Here is a 17501-nt window from a genome sequence, read left to right as displayed (position 1 = left end):
CTGTAAGCCAGCCCCAATTAAATGTGAACCTTTATAAGAGTGGTTATGGTCATGGTTTCTCTTCACAGCAATAAAACCCCAACTAAGACAGTTAGGATCTTGGACAAATACTGGCTGGCAGGCTGGGATGGTGCTAGAGCAGCTGCTGAGCGAGCCACAAACAGGAAGCAGAGACTTAAGTGGGAATGGCTTGTGGCTTTTGAAACCTCAGTGCCCTTCCCCAGTGATACATTTCCTCCAGCAAGCCAGGCCTCCCAATACATGAGGCTTCTGGGGCCATGTCATTCAAACTGCCCCCAGCAGTGAGCGTCTTGTGCTGAGTCATCTCTCCAGCTCCCTCAGGGTTCTTTCACCTTCTAAACCACCATCTCCTGTCCTTTGATCTGAGCTGGTCCTGTATGTGCAGGACCATAACTCCCTTTTGTCCTCAAAAGCCTGTGGTGTGAGAGCTGGGCTTAGGGATCCCGCCTGCCTCCACCTCATTTGTCCATGGCGGGGACACCTTCTACCTTTATTGTTTGAGAACTCTGAAAGATACCTGAAGGGTGTTTTGTACCTTTATACCTAAAATACCTAAACGTACCTGTCTCCATTAGTGCCCGTCACCACGCTGGGACTGGCACTCCGTCTCTGGCCTCTTTATACCTGAGGACACGCACACAGTGGAAGAGCTGCTGTCAACATCACGCAACTGGCCAGACAAGAGCTTCTTCCCAGGTATGTGTGAGGAACTGTGTCTGTGTGTTTACATGGTCCTCACGGGCCCTCTGTGAGTCGTTGTTGTTGTTATTATGTGTATGACTTGTGCATGTATGTATGTGTATCATATATGTGCAGTGCCCAAAGACATCAGAAGGGGCCATCAAATCCCCTTGGAGCTGGAATTCCAGACATCTGTGAGCCTGCATGAGGCTCCTGAGGACAGAACCTAAGAGTGGCCAGTGCTCTTAACTGCTGAGCCATCTCCAGCCCCAAACAATGCAGTCTACGTTATGTATTTTACCAACATGAAACCGCAGTTGTGTGTACACACTATTGTTTTTTTGTTTTGTTTTGTTTTGTTTTGTTTTGTTTTGTTTTTTGGACAGGGTTTCTCTGTGTAGCCCTGGCTATCCTGCAGCTTACTCTGTAGACCAGGCTGGCCTTGAACTCCGGGATCCACCTGTCTCTGCCTCCCAGGTGCTGGGCTTAAAGGTGTGCGCCACCATCCCTAAGTTTTTGTCTACGTACTCCTAACTGTTATGTAGCGAGCTTATATACAGTCAGCATTGGCAATCAAAATGGAGGCCTTGACGCTTCATATTAAATTTTGCGCTTTGAGTATTGACTATGTTTTATGTGCGTGTTCTCCACGAAAACCAAGAGTCCATGACAGAGTTAGAACTAGAGAAAAGCTGGTTTTTCAGTGTTATTTATAGGCGCGTCGTTAAAGTGACTGAGAGAATGGAATTCGGGCATCGGCAGTGACTTCTATGTGCAGAGCAGACAGGCCTAGTGCTCCTTTGATGGAAACCACTTAAGGGGGTGCTGGAGAGATGGCTCAGTGGGTAGGGGCTCTGTTTCTCTTCCAGGCGTCCAGAGTTCAATTCCCAGCACCCACATGGTGGCTCAGAACTGCCTCTGACTGCAGTTCCATGGGATCTGATATCCTCTTCTGCTGTGCAGATGTACTGCAGACACAACACCTCTAAGTACATTTCTCTCTCTCCTCTCTCTCTCTCTCTGTCTCTCTCTCTCAGAGGACACTGAATGTTACCTGCTTTGTAGCAGTTGAGGAATGGGGTGTGGTGAGAGTTTTCTTCGAGCGTTTTTCTTGTAGAATGTAATTTTTAGAACAACCCGTGACATTAAGTCCCCCATTGTTAAATAGCTTTATTTTATGGATGGGGGAATTGAGGCATGCCGCTTGGAGGCCCGGGCAGGGAAGACCAAAAGTTCAAGGCTAACCTGGGTTACATATCAGGTTATAGGCCAGCCCAGGCTAAATGCTGAAACCGTGTCCCCAAACCCAAACGCACTCACAAAGTATAAAGGCAGAATCGATGCACAGGGGTATTGATCTTGTTCAAGGTCCCAGCCCGAGTGTGGGCAGTGGACAGGATTCTCCTCACCTGGGTCCTTTCTGCGCCGTCTCTGCTGCCCATGGAACAGAACTGTAGCCCTGGGACTCCTAGGAGACAGCGTGTTGTGAATGATCTGCCTGTGCTTGGCTTGGGGTGTTATTTACAGGGCCCTTAGTAGACGGAGTGAGCTGTGACTATAACTCAGTACACTCTCGCCATCAAGCCACACCAAGGAGTGGACACCATGGCTAAAGCTGTGCAGTCATGGGGACAGCCGACGCACGCCACTGAGCAGACTCTCGAGGGCAGTCTTCTCCCCGTCATGTCTTCCCAAGACGAAGCTGTTCCCCAGGAAGACAGAAGGATGACCAGCAGCAAGGTGAGTGGAGCTTTTTCGTCTGTTTTTGGTTTGGCTTTGTAGCCCTGGCTGCCCCGGAACTATGTAGACCAAGCTAACCCTGAACTCACAGGCACCTCACTAGGGAACTCTGTCTCCCTAGCGCTGACGGTAAAGGAAGGCACCACCACACCTGGCCAAGTTGAGCTTTTTCAACTTGGTTTCAAAGTGTTGTCTGATTTCTCAAGGTTTCTGACATCTTGTTTCCTTCTCTGAGGAAGAATTGAGAGAAGCAGCTGGAGAGACGGGTCAGCCGTTAACGTCACCGGCTGCTCTCGCAGAGGATCCAAGTTGAGTTCCTACTACCCACAGCCATCTGTAACTCCAGATCCTGAGGATCTGTTGCCCTCTCTGGCCTCTGCCTCTGGTAGAGCCAGATATACAGGCAAAATACTCACACACATAATTTAAACAAAACAAAAACCAAAAAACCAAGAACCTGTCGCTAGAGGCTCATTACTTTTATTTTGATATAGATTAATTTCTTTTTATTGCAAAAAATTACCTTAGGGGACAGGACAGGTGGCTCAGCAGTTAAGAGTGTTACTGTTTTTACAAAGGACCTGGTTGGGTTCCAGCATCCACGTGGTGACAACTGTCTATGGCTGCAGGGCATCCAGCACTCTCTTCCAACTCGTGGGCACCAAGTTGCATGCGGCTCATAAGTATATATGCAAGCAGATCACTCGCATAACTAAAATAAAAATACATAAATCCAGTCATCTCCTTGAAATTAGATAAGCGAGCATAGGAGGGAAAATGAGTAGCGTTGAATCTGCTCACATTTCCTATATTTTGTTTATAAAACACCCAGTTTCCTTTTTGCCTTTCTCATGGCATAATGTTGGATTTGTAATAATTATATAGATAAAACTTTTAAATTACATATTTCAAATAATATGAATATGAATATTATTTGAAATACACACCCTAATTCTTTTTTCTGGAGATCAAATCCAGACCCTTCCTTGTGCTAGGCAGGGGCTCTACCACTGAGCCACGCCCCCAGCCCCTCACTGGGGGATTCTAGGCAGGGGCTCTACCACTGAGCCACGCCCCCAGCCCCTTACTGGGGGATTCTAGGCAGGGGCTCTACCACTGAGCCACGCCCCCAGCCCCTCACTGGGGGATTCTAGACAGGGGCTCTACTACTGAGCCCCGCCCCCAGCCCCTCACTGGGGGATTCTAGACAGGGGCTCTACCATTGATCTATAGCCCAAGTCCTGATTTTTTTTTTTTTTTTTGGTTCTTTTTTTTGGAGCTGGGGACCGAACCCAGGGCCTTGCGCTTCTTAGGCAAGCGCTCTACCACTTAGCTAAATCCCCAACCTGATTTTTTTTTTAATTTAACAGTCTTACTGTGTGGTTAAGTCTGGTCATAAAGTCTTAGTCCTCCTGCCTGACCCTAAGTGCTACAATTTCAAACACGTACTGTCATAACTGACTTTACCCTATGTTTTTAATCATATTCCCACAAATTGATATGATCTGTAATGGAAAAAGTACATTCAACAAATGTCTCTTCTCTATTCACAGATATTTAGTAGTTTAGCAGTTTTGATGTGTTAAGGAATGTTATAGTAATAGTTATTGTTTTTCTTCTTTTTTTCGGAGCTGGGGACCGAACCCAGGGCCTTGCGCTTGCTAGGCAAGTGCTCTACCACTGAGCTAAATCCCCAACCCCAGTAATAGTTATTTTAATAAATATTTTCCTCAAAAAGAAACTCAAGGAACTTTTGCTGTTGTTCCCATTGTTTAGAAATACTAAATGTGTTTCAAAAAATGATTTTATTTTCATGAGTGTTCTGCCTGTATGTAAGTCTGTGTTCCATGTGTGTGCCTGATACCCACAGGGGCCAAAAGAGGGCATTGGACCCCAGGAAGTGGAATTAATTGTGAGCTTATAGGTGCTGGGATTTGAACCTGGGTCCTCTGGAACAGCAGCCAGTGCTCTTAACCACTAAGTTGTCTCTTTAGCCTCTAAAACTTGCTTTTGATTTGTGAAACTTTGGCTGCTCTGCACAGAGATTATTTTGTTCAACATGTTCTAACGAATTGTAGAAGACAGCTGTTTCCACCCAAGATGGCTAGGGTTTTCTTTCTCATAGTTGAGTGATACCCTGGGTGTGTTTACTAACCATTTACATGTTTCATTCCCTGTGCGAATGTGTTGTATTGGCAGAGTAATGTATTTAATCTTAAAGGTCGAGTCATACAAGGTGACTTGCCAGGTTCCTCAGACCAACCTTGTGAGGCAGCCCTGGGTTTAGTGTGTTCAAAGGATGGGAGGCTACCAGCTCATACCCCTGCTGAGGTCCGCACACAGGACGCACGTCCAGCAGCCTCCAGTGGTCTCCTGTGACTGTCGCACAGTCAGCGAGTGTGAGGTGCAGAGACCAGGATCCCACCTATGGGATGTGTGGCTGTGTGGCTTGTCATGGTGGGTGCAAGGTGCTGCACACACACAGGTACCCTTCCTGGCTGACTTGAGTGCTTCCTCATCTGGGGTGACTATGGTTCATCCAGGGATCCTGAGTGACGCCCAGGTCTCCCGCAGTGACCAGTTAGTTTCCAGATGAAAAGTTAAAACTGCCTCGTTGGCCTCGATGGTTCTAAAGCGCTCATTTCACACCATGGCCAGGCAACACTTGGAAGCAGTTCCGTCCCCGCACCTTGGGGGTTCTGTTGGTGTTTATTGGTAGAAGCTAGGGTAGACCGGCTCCACAGGTCTACAAAAAGCTAAAATCTGTAATTCTAAGTTAGCACGTTGCTGTGGAGAGGCAATTCATCTGCCTAGTGTCTTCTTAGTATTGAAGTTTTGTATAGATAAACTCAGTTAATATTTTATATTCCGTCCTTGCACCTACAATAAATTGTTCATTCCCCTTGATGACTCTGGTTGTCCGATAATGGTTTTACAGCCGAGAGGAATGTTTTCCTCAGTCATAAATCTGTATCATGCTTGCTTTCTATCCTATTGCAAAGAGCTTGTGACACATTGAGGATTAGAGAGCCCTAACTAATGACGGTGTTTCTTACAGAGGATTTCAAAGTGACGTGCATGGGTTTCGGGATGCTGTAGAGTCACTATTGGGAATTAAGAAATCCTCTATTGGGTTCAGTCCCCAGCTCCGAAAAAAAGAACCAAAAAAAAAAAAAAAAAAAAAAGAAATCCTCTATTTGTCTATATAACATTGCTACCAAAGACTACATCTTCATTGATCTGTAGAAAATCTGCCCAATAGGGCGGGCTAATGCCCAGGAATTGCCCAGGCTAAGAGATGGCTCAGTGGTTAAGAGCACTGACTGCTCTCCCAGAGGTCCTGAGTTCAATTCCCAGCAACCACATGGTGGCTCACAACCATCTGTAATGGGATCTGATGCCCTCTTCTGGTGTGTCTGAAGACAGCTACAGTGTACTCATATAAAACAAATAAATAAACCATTTAAAAAGCAATGACAGGCAAGGCATATCAATAGCAAGAATCAATCCTAAGATGAAGTCTCTCGGGCCTTGCCTGCAATAGCTCATTCATGGTAGTCATGAAAAAAACAGTGGACCATCTCAGGGAAGTCATCCTCCAGCCTCAGCCCTTCCTAGATGGCTTCTGACACGCACGAGGCCCTGGTTTCAATCTCTCATTTCCACTCTCAAAAAATCAACAAAAGATTATGCAGTTAGGCAGATGAGTTTTCCAGGCATGGTGGGTAGTTCACACCTGTAATTGGGGCAGGGGTGGGAAGATCAGTTCAAGTTCAGGCCTAGCCTGGTCTACCTAGCAAGTTCCCGACCAACCAAGGGTCGATTGCAAGACCCTGTCTCAAAAGCCCAAACAGAGCAGTAGCAAAAGGTGGGTGAATCGCACAGAAACATGGATCCCGGATTCCCAGCTCAGGAGTTGCTTCCTTCTCACCCAGAAGACCAAGGTTGAAGTTCTGTGTTCGGTGCTGTAGGAGACGGTGACGTTGAAGGACATGACTGTGGTCTTCAGCGAGGAAGAACTGGGGCTGCTGGATGCTGCCCAGAGGAAGCTGTGACGTGATGCTGGAGAGCCTGAGGAATGTGGCATCCCTGGGTGAGAACAGATACAGGTGCTGCACGTCAGGCCACGCAGGGTGGCCACGCTGGGTGGCCATGCAGGGTGGCCCTGGATCTGACTGGAGCTCTGGAAGTAGGTTCTAGTTTTCTAGTCATCATGATTCCGAGTTGGACATGCTCTTCAGTTTTATTTTTTATTTTTTTTTCTTTTCTTTTTTTTGGAGCTGGGGACCGAACCCAGGGCCTTGCGCTTTCTAGGCAAGCGCTCTACCACTGAGCTAAATCCTCAACCCCGCTCTTCAGTTTTATAAACGAAGTGAAATTAAAGCATGCTAGTACATTTTAGTCTTCCTCAAATTATAATCTCAATTGGTGGGTGGTTGTACATGCTCAGTCGTGCATTGAAGTAAGTTGAGGCAGCTGGAGAGAGAGCTCATCAGTTAATGCTTTCTGCTCCTGTAGAGAACCAGAGTTTGGTTCCCAGCACCCATATCAGGTGGTTCATAGTCCGGGGGATCTGGCACCCTCTGCTGGTCTCCGTGGGCACCTGCACTCACATACACATGCACTGACATATACACATCAAAAAAAATCAAAATAAGTATTGTAGAAAGAATCTCTTATGGACTGTATTTATGGAAGTATTACCTGTCAATAAAAACAATCTGATGTCCTATTATTTGAGACAGGAAATTGGAGGTAGGAGTTCCAGCAGGGAGATAGGAACTCTGGGATAGAGTCAGGCGCAGGAGGAAATTTGCCCCAAACTCTGGGGAGACAAATGCATGAAACTGAGGAGAGATAAACAGCCATGTGGCACTCGTTGAAAAGAATGAATGGGTTTATTAAGTTTCACGCTAGTTGGGGAACAAGCCAAGGCTTGTGGCCTAGGCATTTTTTTTGCAGAAATAATTCTCAGAGTCATTATTTCGGGAATTGAGGCACAGGTGGAAAAAGCCCATGGTACAAAGTATCTAAGAAACAAAATAGGGTTGAGGCCATGACAGGGTCAGCAGGTGCCAAGGCCGATGACTCAAAGTTCAATCCCCGGGGCCTACCTAGTCCCACCTGCTGTCTCTAACCACAGTGGAATGAATGAACGTACACATGCCCTAAATAAAAAGGTAATAAGACATCAAAGAAATTACCCTGGCAGTCTGTCTACGACATTGCCAACAACAGTTTTGAGAAAGGAGAGAGGAGATAATGAAAATAGATGTTTGTAAAATTATACTAAAGTGTACGTTATTTTGGGTCTTTTCAAATGACGTTTGTCTTCCTCTGACTGGAGGTAGCTAGGGGAGGAATAGCTGGATGCCCTGAAGAAGATGCAGTGGGACGCTCGTTTTCTGGACGTGTTAATTTAAAATATGTTCTTCGCAGGGCATCGGATCGGGACTCCAGATGGTTTGCTCAGGCTCAAGAGAGAAGACATGTTTTGGCTGTTGACAGTGGCTCGCTGGAGCAGTGGGTCTATGGGTGAGGACAGTGCAGCAGCTCGCCCGCCTTGCTTCTTAACCTGGGGATGGGTTTGGGGCTGGGGTGGGCCAGGGCTCTGGTCCGCCCCCACCGTCAGCATCCATCTCCACATGTACTGACTCCCATGACGCTTGGTCACATCATCACCGCTGGCCTGCCTAGGCCTGCCATCTTCCCAAGTGACGACATGGAGACATGTTAATTATGGAATCCTATGCAGTAGCGTACTCATTCCCACCTAGCTTGTGTAACTTAAATTAACCCACTTATGTGTATCTACACTGTGTTGCATGAATGATGCTACTTGGTAATGGATACCTTGATAGTGTGGTACAATTAACTTATTCTGTGTCTGGTTGGTGAGGCCTCCCACCTGACTCTTTCCCAGAATTCCCATCTCTGCCCAGAAGTCCCGCCTATCCTCTCCTGCCTAGCTATAGGCCATCAGATCTTTAATAAACCAATTGGAAGATGCCTTCAGTAGATGAGGAAGGACAGAGAACAGCTTCGCATGGTGCACAAAAAGATTTCACAACATATTATACTATTCCTTTACATCTGGATGGTTCCTTGTGGATATGTACACAGGCGCATGCATACGTGTGTGTGTGTGTGTGTGTGTGTGTATACGTGTGTGTATGTACTCAATAGATCAATATTTTCTTCTTTAGTTACTTTCCAACTTTAATGTTTAAAAAGTTATATTTATTTATGTGTATGGGGAGCACACATATTGCAGTGTTGCTCACTTGTGATAATTTGTAAAACTCTAAACTGGTCTCATTAATATAAGTATGGGAGCTTGCAGCACTGACCTTGGCTTCTGGGCGTGTCGGTGAGATGACAGGATACTTAGTGTTAAAGGAAGGGAGCCATTTGTTCTCTGGTTCAGTGAAATCTTCGGCTGTGGTCTTAACTGTATCACTCCAGCATCAGGCAACAGAGCATTCACACGCCCTGCCTGCCTCTCTCTGAATTCTCTTTATGCTTTTAGGAGACAAGAATCTAGAGGACATGGAGTTTCTCGAGGAGGTGGGACTGAGGCACCTGCCACATGAGGAGCTTTTCTGCTCACAGATCTGGCAGCGAATTACAAGGGAGTTAACCAAGGTTCGAGACTGCAGAGTACGTGTCGGAGAAAATGGCTCTCCGATGAAACGAGACAATCGTGAAGACGAGTACAGCAAACATTCCAGTCAAAATTCAGTCTTTCAGGTTCACCACAGGGAATGCCATGAAGAAGAGGCAAATGAGAGAGATTTTGGTTGCAGCCACCATCTTCGTACCAGTACAGGAGAAAAGTCCTACAAGTGTGAAAAATGTCACAACGCCTCCCATTGGTTCTCAAGCCTTCAGTCCCATCAGGGAGTGTGTGATAGACCCAGATGGAACAAGTCTGTGTCACAGTTTAAAATTTTCCGTCAGTGGCCACTGTTTCATTATCAACAGAGCATGCCCAATGGAGAAAACGCACAGGAATATGAGGCGTGTGGGAATGCCGGGAAAAACTCCTCTGGTCAGACAGCTCTGTTCGTCCACACCGCAGAGGAACCCTATTCATGTGAGGAGTGCGGGGCACGCTTCAGTCAGAGCTCATACCTTCAAGTCCACCAGAGAGTTCACACCGGAGAGAAACCGTATAAGTGCGAGGAGTGTGGGAAGGGCTTCGGCTGGTTATCACAACTTCATGCTCATCATCAAAGCCACACTGGAGAGAAACCCTATACGTGTGACGCGTGTGGCAAGGGCTTTAGTTACAGCTCACACCTTAACATTCACTGTAGAATCCACACGGGTGAAAAGCCCTATCAGTGTGAAGAGTGTGGGAAAGGCTTCAGCCAGGCCTCCAACCTCCTGGCCCATCAGCGCGGCCACACTGGCGAGAAGCCATACCAGTGCGATGCTTGTGGGAAGGGCTTCAGTCGTATCTCTGATTTTAACATTCACATTAGAGTCCACACGGGTGAGAAGCCTTATAAGTGTGAGGAGTGTGGGAAAGGCTTCAGCCAGGCCTCAAATCTTCTGGCCCATCAGAGAGGCCACACTGGAGAGAAACCCTACAAATGCAACACGTGTGGGAAGTCCTTCCGTAGGAGTTCAGACCTTAACGTTCATTGTAGAATCCACACAGGAGAGAAACCCTATAGATGTGAGAAATGTGACAAAGTCTTCAGCCAGTTCTCAAGTCTCCAAGTGCATCAGAGGGTCCACACAGGAGAGAAACCATATCAGTGCTCAGAGTGTGGGAAGGGCTTCAGTGTAGGTTCTCAACTTCAAGCCCACCAGAGGTGCCACACTGGAGAGAGACCCTATCAATGTGAGGAGTGTGGGAAGGGCTTCTGTCGGGCCTCCAACTTTCTAGCTCATCATGGGGTCCACACAGGAGAGAAACCATACCGATGTGACATGTGTGGGAAACACTTCCGGCAGAGGTCCTACCTCCAGGCCCACCATAGGGTCCACACGGGAGAGAAACAGTTCCGATGTGAGGAGTGCGGGAAGGGCTTCAGTTGGAGCTCATACCTCCAAGCCCACCAGAGAGTCCACATGGGAGAGAAACCATACAAGTGTGAGGAGTGTGGGAAGGGCTTCAGCTGGAGCTCAAGTCTCCTGACACACCAGCGAGTGCATGCCGAGGACGAGGGGCAGAAGGACCTTTCTTCATCAGGGGGTTCGTACAGGAAATAGGCTCTACAAACTTAGGTTTTGACATTTCAAGAGGGCGCCGAAATATCTAATCTGAGCTGTTGCGGGGCATGGAAAAGTTAACATAGCTGGGCTTGTGTGTTAGAGCTGTACTGGGCTGCTACATGGTTTGGGGCACCAGAGTGAACTGGGAAGAATGGATCTGTGATCATTTCATCCAGAAACCCGACCCTTATCAGACTGATGCAAATAAGGTGTCCAGGAAGTTGAACCTGGCCTGGAACCAATTCAGAGCATGGTCTACTCTGTGGAATTTAACCCCCCCTCAGAAGGAAGAAGGAAGACATCATCTGCAGCTCAATTTGCCTGCCTTCCCAGTGCCCGACACATCATACACCTTTGGCCATTGTTAAGTATCAAGAAAGGCAGTCACGGCAGCTCACGGTTGTTCTTGCAGCCCTCAGGAGGCTGAGGAAGGTTTTCTGTAGGATCAGCCTAGATTAAGCAGGGGAGCCCATCTCAGCACACCAATAGGGACAGGGAGCAGAGGAGGAGCAATCATTTGGAAGGTGGTTTGTTGTAAAAATATAAAAAAAAAAAAAGTATGGCGGTCTTTTACCTCACTAGGTCCAACACCGCGGTGCCCCAAGATATCTGCTAGATATCTTGCCAGAAGCACACATTCTTATTCCATGGCGGCCCAGACCAGCCGCCCCACACTCCATTACACTTAAATCTACACATGAAAGAACATACAACACAATAACCTTAGAGCCAATTGATAAGATATAATTGCCCACCTAAACATACAAAGCCCAATACACATCCATCCCTTAAAAACATTTTAACAACCTGTGAAGGCACAGCATGGAATCTTAACGTCACCGGCCATATTCTCCTGCCACGGCTTCTCTCCCCCTCCCTCCTGTCTCTTCCCTTTTCCATTCCCATTCCCGTCTTCTCTTCACCCTTCAAACTTCTCTCCTGCCCATTCTTCCTTCTCCTCCAATAACAGGCCTCCTTCTCTCCTGTACTTGCCCCTCACCTGTATTTACAAATTCAATGGGGAGAAGGTTCTGGTGAAGTCACCTGAGTCCTGAGTAGGCAGCTGTCTTTGGGGCAGTGGAATTAGCATCAAGATACAGATAATGCCGGGGCAAACCCCTACAGAAGGTTTTTATTTGGTTTTCTGTAAAAATGCCCTCAGAAGTGTTCCAGAGGCTTGAAGGGCTTATGAATTAGGTGTCTGTGTACATTTCTCAACCCTATAGGAAATATCTGTAAAATTCTATGCAGAATCTGTGCTTTGGACAGGACTTCAGTGTGCGTCATGCGCAAAAGTCATTTGTGCACTCTTGACAAGTATGTGACTCCCTCCAACACAAGGTCTGTAGGGATGCTCTCTTGTGCACTGTATGGAAGCGTCCTCTGTAGATAAAAAGCCTATGGCCAATGAGCTGAGGCAGGATTAGAAGGCAGGACATCTGGTGGGGAGAGGGGGATTCTGGGAAAGTCAGGCACAGCAGAGGGAGATTCGCCCCGAACCATGATGGAGACAGACACAGGAAGCTAAGAGGTAAGCAGGCATGTGACACTCATGGAATAAAATGAATGGCCTAGGCGTTTATCCATATATAATTTAGTCTCAGAGTCGTTATTTTGGGAACTTGGGCACTGGTAGTAAAGCTTGCAGTCAGAGGTCTGTGATGCTGCTACTAAGACAATGCTTCCAGCCTGTCTGCAGTGAGTCTGCCTCCCCCCCCACTCCTGTCAGTGCCAGCGAGTGCACTTCCTGTGTTGCACAGTGCTAACATTTGTGAGCTTCATGTGGATGTAAATATGGACCCTTGGTTCTTATATCAATAGATGCAGGAGACATTTAACAGAAATTTCCATCTAGTTTTTATAATAAAAGTTCTCAGAGAAACTTCTACATACGGTAAGTTCTACCCAAACATGGATGCCCACCTACCCTTATAATCTCAGCTCTCAGGAGGCAGGATCAGGGGTTCAAGACCAACACTGACTACATAGTGAATCTGAGGCCAGCCTGGGCCTTGTCTCACAGAAACCAAATGGGGCTGCTGAGATTGGCTTGGTGGGGAAGGAAAGGTTCCTGCTGCTGGATGACCTGAGTTCTGTCCGTCCCAGCACTCACATGGTGGAGAGGGTTGACTCCCCTAGGTTGTCCTCTGACCTGCGCCATGGCGCACGTAATCCAACCCCTTAAATGAAAAGGTAATTGAAGAATTGGGCGGGAGGTTGGGTCTCACTGTGTCTCTGGCTGGCCTGGAACTCGAATTTGTCTGCCTCCCAAATGTTGAGTAAAGAGGTGCACCACACCCCCTCACAATAAAGGACTCTTTTTGACAGACCAAGAGAACTTCTGCCATTTAAAATAACTCTAAATGAATAATTTATTTACAGTGGAATTGATTTTTTTAAATTTATTATATGTAAGTACACTGTAGCTGTTTTCAGACATACCAGAAGAGGGCATTGGATCCCAGTACAGATGGTTGTGAGCCACCATGTGGTTGCTGGGAATTGAACTCAGGACCTCTGGAAGAGCAGCCAGTACTCTTAACCACTGAGCCATCCTGCCAGCCCCAAACAATTATTTTTCTTTTTCTTTTTTTTTTTTTTTTTTTTTTTTTTCCGGAGCTGGGGCCCGAACCCAGGGACTCGCGCTTGCTAGGCAAGTGCTCTACCACTGAGCTAAATCCCCAACCCCGGAACTGATTTTTATATGTCATTCTAAGTTTTGAAAAATGCTGCCGGCCAGCCGGCACAGTTAGGCTTTTGAACAGCTCCAGGACTTTCTCCAGAGCCTCTCTAGTCCCCGTTCTTACCCATAGCAAACACTGATCTGGCTTCTTTCTAATAGTTTACCTCTTCCAAGATGTAAATGGAGTCCTGTAGTAAGTGGCCTTTTGAATCTAAGGTTTTCACTTTGTGGAGTTCTTTAGTTCATCTATGTTGTTGTTTATGTGTCTTTTGGGGGAGGGTAACTAGGGATGGAACCCCAAGTTTCACATACTAAGCAAACGTTCTACACTGAGTTCACCCCCTCTCATTCCTTTGCTGCTGAACAGCATTCCTTTGTGTGGCTATGCCACGACCATATACTCTTTCACTACTTGGGTAATGTTTGGATTTCTAGATTTGGTGATTTATGAAGAAGACGGCTATGAGTGTGTCATACTGTTTTCTATGTAATATAACAGTGCATTTAGATCCATAAATATCTATTCCTGGGTTATAGAGTAGGGCTATGCTTTGCAGAAAGCTTTACAAATTGAAGTTATGTATATGTGTCTGTCTCCATGCATATGATCGATCACGAGCAGGTGCCACACTGCCAGTCCTCGGGTCCTGTGGAGTTGTGGTTACAGATGGGTGTGAGTTGCTGGACATGGGGCTTGGCAGCTGATCTGGGTTTTGTTTGTCCATTTGTCCCTGCTGCCTTTGAAGTTTCTCATCGACGACTGGTCCGTTTCGGCTAACTTTGCATCAGTGTGAGGTCATACGGACATCCAGTTCACTGCCCTTTCAGTACTGAATTCTGTCACACTTGTATGACAAATCCGTGTGTTCATCTTTTCCTGGCCTCTGCGTCCCCAGATGCTCCTGTGGGTCATTCTGCCTGATACTGTGTGATCAGAGCTGTTCCAAAGGCGTAGCTTCATGATTGATGGGAGTCAGTGTGAGTCTTCCAGTTCCAGTCTTTCTCATGGAGTTCTCTTTGGTTTTGTTTTATTGGGTTTTGGTTTTAAACGGGATAGCTCTGTGTAACCCTGGCTGTCCTGGAATCCAGTCTTTCTCAAAATGAACTTGACCATTTTTTCTTTTCGTTTTTGGATAACAAAAAAATTTTTTTATTAAAACATAAGATTTACAGAAGTTTCCAGGCAAGCCATACAAAATGGTCACAAGCTAGCTTCCTTTCTCTTCCTCCTCTTCATCTTCTTCCTCCTCCTTCTTCTTGGGGTAGGGTGGGGGCAGTGAATCTGCACTTGACAGCAAAGCCACAGTGTTATTAGTGAAGGCTGTAATGTTTAATGTTCCCACTTTGATTCTGCTAATTAGGCTTGTCTATCTAGACTTGGCAGAGAACATATTCCAAACAAGCCGGCTAGCTGTGTTTAATCACTGCAGTTAGGTCTCATCATAGGAGGGCGGGGGGTGGGGGGGAGAAAGGAACCAATGAAATAAAACTACCCCCTCCCAAGAAAAGGTAAAACCACTCAAACCCTTGGCAGCTAACCTGCTTCCTTCTTGGTGCCTTGTACTTAAACTACAATGGGGAGAGTCAAAGCAGAGTCACTGCTTTCCAACATCTCAGAAGAACCGGGATGAGGTTTCCAGCCTCTGCTCATGCTCTGCAGTGGTGAACCAGGACAAGGCAGGTTTGCTAAAGACGCCAGGGCCTGGGCTTTTAATCTGGAATGAATCTAAGCCTGTGTTCACTGAATGTAAACAACAAAAGTAAGAACTGTTGGCAGAACAGGAGTGATGCACACTTGATGATCTCTCTGATCGACTTAAATGTCATTCGTGTCCATGCTCTCACTGTTTCACGGCTTGGGCTTTGTGGCTCTTCCATGGCTGCACCATCTGCTAATGGATCAGTTGGATTAGGAGAGCTTAGAGCCTGCATTGATGGCAGAACTGCGGATCTGCAATGCCAGGGACCACTTCTCTTTCAAAATATCCCGTCATATTCTTCCTCGTATTAGGGTGGTGAATATTGGTGCTTTAGGTGCTGCCATTGGGTGGCATTCTGGAAGGAATGGTTACATCTAAAAGTCCCTCCCTCAAAAGCAGAATCCTGGGGCCCCTGAAGTGCCCGCATGAAGACCACAGGTGCTGCTCTTACTCGGTTCTGCTTTAACGTCAGGAGCCGACCAGTTTTCGTGTTTGCGTTTCAGTGCCTTTTAGAATCAGTTTTTCGACTTTTAAAAAGGTAACTCTGGTTTTGTTTGGGACTGCACTGAATATATAACTCAGTTTCTGGGCAGTTGACATCTTGAAGCAGTCAGTGTGGGACGATTTCCCCAGGACTCCAGGTTTCCTTCCCAGAGATGTGAAGCTTTCAGCAGAGCTTCTGCACACATTATTCAAGTTAGACATAGACTCCCATGGGATTCTTCTATGATAAATAAGGGATGCCATTTCTCTAACTTCACTTTCCGGTTGTTCACTGCTGTAACGTCGAGCTCCACTGGACTGTAGTGAACTCATGTGCCACAGTCTCAGCTGACTTCATGGCTGAATTGTGGGGCCTTTCCCTATGGGCAACTGTAGCCGTCTTTTGCTACATTGTTGGTTCTTTTTTTTTTTTTTTTTTTTTTTTCTTTTCGGAGCTGGGGACCAAACCCAGGGCCTTGCACTTGCTAGGCAAGCGCTCTACCACTGAGCTAAATCCCCAACCCTTACATTGTTGGTTCTTTCCTCTACCCTTCTCCATCTTTTCAACCCCCTAATACTAGATAAGAGAGAAAAAAGGAGAGGAGAGATCCCTGAATAAGGTGTGTTGGGGTGTGTGTGTGAAAGAGTGGATGTTATTGATTGACTACTTTCTTCTGATCAGGGGCATCAAGTTTCTTGGGGGCAAGTTTGATCCTTGCTGTTCTCGCTGTTTCTTCTTTGCATGCGACCACTTAACAAACTGCAGCCAACAGCAATCAGCAACCACCAACCAACGAACCACCCACAGCCCCACTGAACAACCAGCAACCACCAACCAACGAACCACCCACAGCCCCACTGAACAACCAGCAACAACCAAACAACACCCACCCCTCTTGGGGCCCCAGCATTCTGAAAAGTCCCCAGAAGTCCAAATGTCAGGCCATCCACAAAGTCTCCGCAGCTGGTAAAATCACACCGATGCCGGAGCACGAGGCAAATCACAGCAGCTGTGGACAATCTGAAGCGGCCACAAATTCCACACCTGGGGTTAAAAAAAAAAACAAACCTATACTATTTCTGTGTTTTTCAAAGAAGCCAAAATTCCAAAATTGTCACGACAGTCATATATAAAAACTAGTCTTTTCCCCAGCTATTCCGTGCACCTGTTACAACATCTCCTCTGTGCCACACACATACACTGGAGATTTGGTTTGGATGAAAAAAACTTTTGACAGTGGTCCTTTGAGATAAATAAAAACAAAGAAAACCAAACTTGTTCATCCTGTGGATTAATTACCAGAAGATCTAGAAGGGAGCGAGGCAGGAGAGAGGCAGGGACAAGGAGGAGGAGAATATGAATTATCAGTGTAGCTGTGTTTTTAAAGCAGCAGCCCAGCAGAAGGCTTAAGGTGGCTGGATTGTATGGCTGTGATGTGCAATTTTGGTTTCTTTGAGAAACAAAGAAATATGTATAAATATACTTAAGTATATAAGGACAACAGTCAGGCCAAATTGCCGCCTATGGGGTGAGGGCTCTTAATTTTCCAGGGTCCTCTGGGACGTGTCACGTTCAGGGGCAGCGTGGTGTTATGACACACGTTAGCTCAGCATTTGAAGGTGAGGCAGGAGGACCAATCAGTATGGATTGTATAGTGCGCACCAGTATCTCGCAGATCACATAAAAAGTTCCGCAGGGGACTAGGAAATACATGCGTGGCACGCACCCACTCCACAGAGTTGCTATATACTAGATGAAACGAGTATAAGACCCACTTTTTCTCACCCACTACCAGAAGTGTTCTTCAACTGTTCCACAACATCTAGCACACAGGGATGCCGCGAGCTGACGCGGAGACTTCTGGGAAGTGTGGTCCAGGGTCTCTGTGCTATGAGCGTTCTTCAGTTGAGGCCGGCGGGAGCGGAGCATTCTGGGAAGTGTAGTTCAAATTCTCTGTGCGTTGCGC

At 46.7% G+C, this 17501-nt stretch overlaps 2 protein-coding genes and 1 long non-coding RNA gene across 12 annotated transcripts in view; 2 read left to right on the top strand and 1 right to left on the bottom strand.

Moving 5' to 3' along the window:
* The window catches only part of Tescl (tescalcin-like), a 32285-nt gene extending 23806 nt beyond the window's left edge, over positions 1-8479 (top strand). For 2 of the 4 annotated variants that reach the window (XM_063283234.1, XM_063283238.1), the window contains 4 exons: positions 597-717; positions 2287-2442; positions 6414-6535; positions 7882-8479. The gene's annotated coding sequence lies outside the window, so the exon portion shown is untranslated. Of the gene's footprint in view, positions 1-596; positions 718-2229; positions 2443-2681; positions 2899-6413; positions 6536-7881 lie in introns of those variants that run through there. The other 2 variants (XM_063283241.1, XM_063283245.1) reach the window with 2 other exon arrangements.
* Positions 1-12256, top strand: part of Zfp94l1 (zinc finger protein 94 like 1) — a 15218-nt gene extending 2962 nt beyond the window's left edge. The window contains exons 3-7 of one of the 2 annotated variants that reach the window (XM_063277637.1): positions 597-717; positions 2230-2442; positions 6378-6535; positions 7882-7977; positions 8972-12256. In XM_063277637.1, coding sequence (XP_063133707.1) covers positions 6475-6535; positions 7882-7977; positions 8972-10665 — 1851 coding nt within the window. In that variant the 5' untranslated portion in view covers positions 597-717; positions 2230-2442; positions 6378-6474 and the 3' untranslated portion in view covers positions 10666-12256. The remainder of the gene's footprint in view (positions 1-596; positions 718-2229; positions 2443-6377; positions 6536-7881; positions 7978-8971) is intronic. The other variant, XM_063277634.1, reaches the window with a different exon arrangement.
* Positions 2901-17471, bottom strand: LOC103691053 (uncharacterized). Of its 6 annotated transcripts, none has more exons than XR_010059615.1 (3): positions 17321-17470; positions 16426-16579; positions 2901-3154 (listed from the first exon to the last, which is right to left on the bottom strand). It is a non-coding gene; the product is annotated as an uncharacterized LOC103691053 (long non-coding RNA). The 6 variants fall into 6 exon arrangements; XR_005493765.2 differs by having other exon boundaries at positions 17311-17453; XR_010059612.1 differs by lacking the exon at positions 2901-3154 and adding an exon at positions 13366-14633 and having other exon boundaries at positions 17321-17469.
* Between the last annotated feature and the right edge of the window lie 30 nt (positions 17472-17501).

Source organism: Rattus norvegicus, chromosome 1 (genome assembly GCF_036323735.1).
Source record: "Rattus norvegicus strain BN/NHsdMcwi chromosome 1, GRCr8, whole genome shotgun sequence".
Classification (NCBI taxonomy): domain Eukaryota; kingdom Metazoa; phylum Chordata; class Mammalia; order Rodentia; family Muridae; genus Rattus; species Rattus norvegicus.
The sequence above is the reverse complement of the archived record's forward strand: the minus strand, read 5'-3'. Positions and strand labels throughout refer to the sequence as shown.